The 8173-nt window shown below is 42.2% G+C and overlaps 1 protein-coding gene across 1 annotated transcript in view; it reads right to left on the minus strand.

Annotated features, from left to right (window-relative positions):
* Window positions 1-2839: 2839 nt before the first annotated feature.
* The window catches only part of LOC311116558 (transcription factor COE1-like), a gene marked incomplete at its 5' end in the record, with an annotated part of 9419 nt that continues 4085 nt past the window's right edge, over window positions 2840-8173 (minus strand). Inside the window, 2 exons of the mRNA XM_084191640.1 lie at window positions 2840-2916; window positions 7914-7982. Coding sequence (XP_084047766.1) covers window positions 7915-7982 — 68 coding nt within the window. The remainder of the gene's footprint in view (window positions 2917-7913; window positions 7983-8173) is intronic.

Below are 8173 nucleotides of genomic sequence, written 5' to 3' on the forward strand. Positions count from 1 at the left end.
TCACCTTCTTAAAATACAGTGGTGATCCTAACAGACCTAAGACAGGGAATTTTTACTAGGATTAAATGTCAGGAATTATGAAAAACTGAGTTTAAATGTATTTGGCTAAGGTGTATGTAAACTTCCAACTTCAACTGTATTAACGGAGGGAATAACCCTGATGATGAAGATGAAGGTGGGGCTCGGCTTCAGATGAGCAACGCAGTACGTTACACTCCTCTCCTCCACCGCTCCATACCAGCTCTCCTCCTCTCCTCCACCGCTCCATACCAGCTCTCCTCCTCTCCTCCACCGCTCCATACCAGCTCTCCTCCTCTCCTCCACCGCTCCATACCAGATCTCCTCCAGCTGCTCAACACATTCAATATTTATCCTCCCTTCTATTTTCAGTCATCTCGTCTCAGTGTCCTCCCCCCGTCAGTCAGCCATCCCCATCCACCACCCTCCCTCCCTCCCTCCCTCCCCCTGTTATTTCTGGCTCCCCCTCTCTCTGCTGTGCCATGCTGAGTGCTCACTGCGTCAGGGGGAAACATCACTCGGGGCTCAGGGATAAGGAACAGCTCCACTTGTGCTCCCCCCTCTCTATATGTTGCTTGTTGCACCCATTTTAAAGTATGTTAGCAGAGCACTGGTGTGGTCTCTACTCCACGCTGATGGCTGTTGGTTTGCATTGTTAAGGCATCTAAACTGCTGGTTCAGATTTTGGTGAGACAGCGGAGGGGAAAGTGAAAATAAGATGGTAAAGGTGTGAGGATGAAGAAAGTATTTTCATATTTTTTTCAATAAAAATGGTCTTCCTGCTTTCAGCACACAAATGCAGGAAGAAGAACTCCATGCATATTGTTTGTTTTTAAACAGCATACGTTTTTTTTTTAAGCAAAAAAAATGGAAGCACAAAATATATTCAAATGATATACTTATATACTCTCAAAATCTATATCACTAATACTATAAGAATAATATGCTACTTTTACCATGTGATAAAACAAATGCAAAATCAAGACGAAAAAAAACCCAAAAACATTTTCATTAACTTACAAATGATACAAAAATAGACAATGGCTTTAGGGTGGATGGAATTAGAAATGGAAGTATGGCTTAAAACAACACAAAGAAACAACAACATAAAAATGAATTGTATCAAAATCACATTTAAACATGGAAAATGGTAGACAACTAAATAAAAACTGATCGGCACTGTCACAAAATGCAAACACACACATGAACGATATGGAAGAAGCAATGTACAAATTCAGGAGAGACAGGACATTATTAATATGGATATTTAACATACTGTATCTCCCTTCTTACTATCCAAAATCTCAGAGCTAAAGTTGATGGGATCATTTTGAGTAATGTAGTAAACATGACATCCGTGACACTAAAGCTGCCTTAAGACTTCTTTAAATGTATAAATATATCTTAAACAATGAAAAATGAAAAATCACAGACATTTATTACTATATACAAAAACACACATCACACACACAAAAAAAAAAAGACAATTGAAAAGGTTAGATTCAGATATTTGCTTGGCATCTGAGGATTAGGTCACTTTTATAGTGCTGGGTATTCCATTTATCACCATGGCGGCTGGGACACCACTAAACACCTCATGTTGACTCATTAGTCCGTCTATAAAGTGACTCCCAGTTTGACCTATCTCAGATCTGTTGTACGGTAACACGGTGGAATAAGAAACACATTTTGAATGGCCGATCCATGATCACAGTTTCATGGTGAGAACACAACAAACCAAATTCTATAAAGGAATAATTAATTTAAAAAACAAACTCACACAATATAGCAAAAGTGAAATGGCAACATCCTTTAAAAACATATGGTTTCCTTCATTGAGATTTCATGGTGGATTGCAGAGAGAGAGAACATTTTATCAAGAGGGTTTCTGATACACAGTTACAGGGCTTGGCTGAGCAGCTCCACAGCAAGTCAGCGGTCCAGTGACCAACCATACAGTAGAGACGCTGTTGGTATCCAGAGCAGGTTCAGGGTCTGCTCTCTATCTCTGACAACCACCTAGGAGCTTGGACACCATCGGTGCACTCACAGCCAACATGGGGTGAATGGCTGGCTATGTGTCATCATGGATAAATCACTTACTTTCTGTGGTGATGAGTGAAAGCGCTAGTCGTAGTGACGACGGTCTTTGCTTGGCAGGAGAGGGAGAGAAATGTGTAGGGGCTGTTTGCAGCGGCCAAAATAAACTCGAAAGCAGAGAGTTTCTGCAGTGGTGCATGGTTAGCTTGTGCTACCAAGCATGTCTTTCTGTGCCGTAGGGTTAGTTAGGGCATGTGGTATCGTCTCTATCCAGAACACTGTAGTACAAAACAAATGTCTAAATGTCTGGTTTGGCTAGTCTTGATTCATGAGTACAGCAATTGTATAAATCTAATTCAGTCTTCACTATTTAACTGGAGTTGCTCTGCCACACATTGTAATGCCTTCCATCATTCACAAACAATGTATTAATTTATCTTTTTCAAATTCATAAATAAAAAATCCCTCTGATATTCTCACTTGTGTATATTACACTTTGAAGATGGGAAATAAATCTTTTTTTTGCACAAAGGTAAAACACAAACAATGCTCAAAATAAAAGGACGAGTCAATCCTCTCCATGTTTTGTTGGGTGGGCTTTCTGTGTGATCTGTGACCTTGCGTTCAGTCTTACAAATTCAAAAGAGGTTGTTGTAAATGCTCAGTTTTCTTATTATTTTTGTTCAAATGTGATTCCTTTTAAAAAGGGCCTGAGTTACGGGTTCTATTCCTTCAATGCAGGACTGACAATCCAGTCCTAAACCAGAGCCTTGGGTACATGCTGAGATCCACGTTTGGGTCCTTCCTACTCACACGCACACATCGCTTACATGGGAGGAACGATCATTCCAGGAATCACTGTTGGATGGAGAAGAGAGAAAGGGAGAAGGCGGGGGAAAAGAGAGAGAGAGAGAGAGAGAGAGAGAGAGAGAGAGAGAGAGAGAGAGAGAGAGAGAGAGAGAGAGAGAGAGAGAGAGAGAGAGAAAGAGAGAGAAAGGGAGAGTCAGTTAATACATAAAAAATGTTCCCAATGTTTTCCTCACATAATAATTCCTCTTAAATACAGCAATCTGTTCTCACATCTGCATAACAAACTATGCCCTATGAAGCTGTGACTCAAATACGCTTTCAAACAAGGTATAAATCATTTATATATTTTCAACAGCTCTGCCAAATTGGCACAAATGGGACACTTGAAACACTTGATTAGTGTTGTCAAAAACCGCGCCTTAATTGTTTGCAAGCACTGAAGCTTATTGCTGTGTGTTTGTGATGTATTACATCATCCTCGGCTGGCTTCAAACAGCTGCATGGGGATCTCTGTCAACATAAGGAACAGAGCTATGCTTAATGAAAGCTCCAAATCAAACCAAGGGTGACTATAGTATGCAGTGCATTGACGACACACCAGGCACAACTATATACTACACAACACTACACAACACTACACAACACTACACAACACTACACAACACTACACTATACAACACTACACAACACTACACAACACAACACTACACTACACTACACAACACTACACTACACAACACAACACAACACAACACTACACAACACTACACAACACTACACAACACAACACAACACTACACAACACAACACTACACTACACAACACTACACTACACAACCCAACACTACCCTACACAACAATACACTACACTACACTACACAACACTACACTACACTACACTACACTACACTACACTACACAACAATACACTACACTACACTACACTACACTACACTACACTACACAACAATACACTACACAAAACAACACTACACTACACATCACTACACTACACTACACTACACAACACTACACTACACAACACTACACTACACTACAATACACTACACTACACTACACTACACTACACAACAATACACTACACAACAATACACTACACAACAATACACTACACTATACAACACTACACTACACTACACACCACTACACTACACTACAGTACACTACAGTACACTACAGTACACTACACTACACATCACTACACTACACTACACTACACAACACTACACTACACTACACAACACTACACTACACTACACTACACTACACTACACTACACTACAATACAATACACTACACTACACTACACAACACTACACCACACAACACCACACTACACAACAATACACTACACAACAATACACTACACTACACAACACTACACTACATACTACACACTACACAACAATACAAAACATTACACAACACTACACACTACACACTACACAACACTACACACTACACAACACTACACTACATCATACAACACAACGCTACACAATGCTACACAATGCTACACAACGCTACACAACACAACACCACACCACACTACACAACACAACCCAACACAACACAACACACTACACACTACGCTATACAACACTACACAACGCTACACAACGCTACACAACACAACACTACACAACACAACACTATACAACACCACACAAAACAACACTACACAACGCTACACAACACTACACAACGCTACACAACACAACACTACACAACACTACACAACACTACACAACACTACACACTACACAACGATACACAACACAACACTACACAACACAACACTACACAACACTACACACTACACAACGCTACACAATGCTACACAACACAACACAACACTACACAACACTGCACAACAATGCACAACACTACACTACACAACACAACACTACATAACACTACACAACACTACACAACAATGCACAACACTACACTACACAACACAACACTACACTACATAACACAACACTACACTAAACTACACACTACACAACACAACAATACACAACACAACACAACACAACACAACACTACACTACACAACACACCACTACACTACACTACACAACACTACACAACACTACACTACACGCTACACACTACACTGTACAACACTACACAACGCTACACAACACAACACTACACAACACTACACAACACTACACAACACTACACAACACTACACAACACAACACTACACAACACAACACTACACAACACTACACACTACACAACGCTACACAATGCTACACAACACAACACTACACAACACTGCACAACAATGCACAACACTACACTACACAACACAACACTACATAACACTACACAACACTAAACTACACTACACAACACTACACAACAATGCACAACACTACACTACACAACACAACACTACATAACACAACACTACACTAAACTACACACTACACAACACAACAATACACAACACAACACAACACAACACTACACTACACAACACACCACTACACTACACTACACAACACTACACTACACGCTACACACTACACTGTACAACACTACACAACGCTACACAACACAACACAACCCTACACAACACAACACTACACAACACTACACAACACTACACACTACACAACGCTACACAACGCTACACAACGCTACACAATACACAATACTACACACTACACTACACAACACAACACTGCACAAAACTACAACACTACACACTACACAATACTACACACTACACAACACAACACAGCACTACACTACATTACACCGGGCTGGGAGGGGTTGAAAGGCATTCAACATATTGTATTTATCTACTGTATATCTATATAATTAATGTTTGACTAGAATGAACCAGGAACATGCTCCATCATCTCCAATCATTCACAGGGATATGGATTGTGGTTGGGTACATGGTAACGGATTGATAAGATGTGGTTGTGCCCTGAGTGGAGCCTAACGTGATCTAACATATCCAGTGTAGTGGGACAGGCCAGAGGCCAGAGGTCAGAGGCCAGAGCCCAGAGGTCAGAGGTCAGAGGTCAGAGGAGGCCCTCTAAGGTGTGTTCTTAAGAAGTTTGTAAGGAAGGTTTATTGCTTCAGATTTCACTTGACGTTAGTTCTGCAACTGCTGACAAACACAAGAAAAGGATGCTGGGTGTTTTTCTGCAGGCGTTGTGCTCTCAAATCTACTGCTGATGGAATCAAGAGAGGCAGGAAATGTTGTTCACACACGCACGCATGTACACACACACACAGACACGCGCGTACACACACACACACACACTGTGTAAGCTCATCGATAAAATAACGTAATAAGTCATAAACCAAAATCACAAGTGTAACGTACAAAACAAAAGCATTTAAAATGTTTATGTGAGGAAATCAAAATAATATTTGAATAAAACCCAGAGTTGGTTACTAATCTTACAACAATCTGATTTACATGGATAGCACAAATGCTTCTCAGCAATTCCAGCTGATAATATGCTCGACTGCACAGAAACCATTGCAGTATGTGGTATTTTCTGGCAGTTCTGTGTCAGTTCTGTCATATTGTGAGACGCACGGGACTGGGAGAGAAGGAGCTTGGGTTTAGATACGGCGTCTCGCTGACTAACCGTCATGTATGACAGTGACTCAACTCTACATTTAATCTGCAGTAGTCTAACACACACAGAGTCGGTGGGTGTATGTCAATGTAAATAGCGACAGTATCGATTATCAACAGAGCCCAACAGCTGTCTTTGTTGATCATTTCCCAGCCTAGTGTGGGGGTTTGATCAGAGAGAAACTGCAGATAGAGAGAGAGAGAGGAGACTCTGTGGAACTCCACTCCACTCCACTCCACTCCACTCCACTCCACTCCACTCCACTCCACTCCACTCCACTCCACTCCACTCCACTCTACTCTACTCTACTCTACTCCACTCTACTCCACTCTACTCCACTCCACTCTACTCCACTCTACTCCACTCTACTCCACTCTACTCCACTCTACTCCACTCCACTCCACTCCACTCCACTCCACTCCACTCCACTCCACTCTACTCTACTCTACTCTACTCTACTCTACTCTACTCTACTCTACTCTACTCTACTCCACTCTACTCCACTCCACTCCACTCTACTCTACTCCACTCCAGACTGTTAAAGGAGTGATGTTGTGCTCCTGGCTGGTGGAGCTCTGACACTAAGCTATGATTAAATACAACGATCGTGACACTATGATTAAACAGATACTTTCCAAAACGAACCTCCTATACTGGTATCCAGTCATGGCTTCGGGGGGTTTATTGAATAAACAAAGACCTTATGTAAACTGTGAGATATCTCATCTGATTGTGTTGCAGTAATGTCGTTGTCGGATACCTGCAGCCCTGCAGGACCCTATGGATCTTAGTCACTGACGTTGTGCTAGGGAGCTACTTCCTGTATGTATTGGGTCTGTTGAGTACAGCAGTGTGTCCTGTCCTGTCCTGGGAGAAGACTCTGTACTCCCACACCCACACAGCTACATCCTGCCCTTCCCTCTAGCCCCTACGCATCCATACCCTTCCTCCTCGTCCACACACAGGAAGATAGGGACAACCACAACAGCATTAAAGCCAAATAAAAGGACTAACTTCTGAGTAATATGCCTACTCTGCCAAATGCCCTTTTAGCTGAATAAACAAAAGCACAGACCAAAATTAGAGATATCCTCTCATCTCTCTCATCGTCTCTTTTGTCAAAATAAACAACTGCAATATGAGTATGGTTGAATGTTAATGTAATGGGTAAAGTGATGTGTAGATGGGTGGAACGATGGATGGATGGAGGAGTGGATGGAGAGATGGATGAGTGGATGGAGGAGTGGATGGAGAGATGGAGGAGTGGATGGAGAGATGGAGGAGTGGATGGAGAGATGGAGGAGTGGATGGAGGAGTGGATGGAGGAGTGGATGGAGAGATGGATGGTTAGTGGGATGGAGGAGCAGAAGGGAGGATGGGTGCATGAGAGGAAGAGCAACGTACTTCAGGAAAAGGCCAGGCCCTGCAGCGAACTGGCTGTGGAGTACTTGCTAGAGTCCACAAAAGACTGATCTGAGGGAGGGAGCGCAAAGAAAGAGGGGAAGAGAGAGAGGGAGAACAGAAGAGAGGAGGGGAGGAGAGAAGAGAAAGAAAATACAAGGTGTTATTTCAAGGCCAGAGGAGGGGAGGAGGGATGACAGGGGATATTGGGGACGTAGAGGTTGGTTAGAGAGCGTTATGGATGGGGCCGGACACAATAGCGT

The sequence above is a fragment of the Coregonus lavaretus genome (genome assembly GCF_964263955.1).
Source record: "Coregonus lavaretus genome assembly, contig: HAP1_SCAFFOLD_1506, whole genome shotgun sequence".
NCBI classification, from domain to species: Eukaryota; Metazoa; Chordata; class Actinopteri; order Salmoniformes; family Salmonidae; genus Coregonus; species Coregonus lavaretus.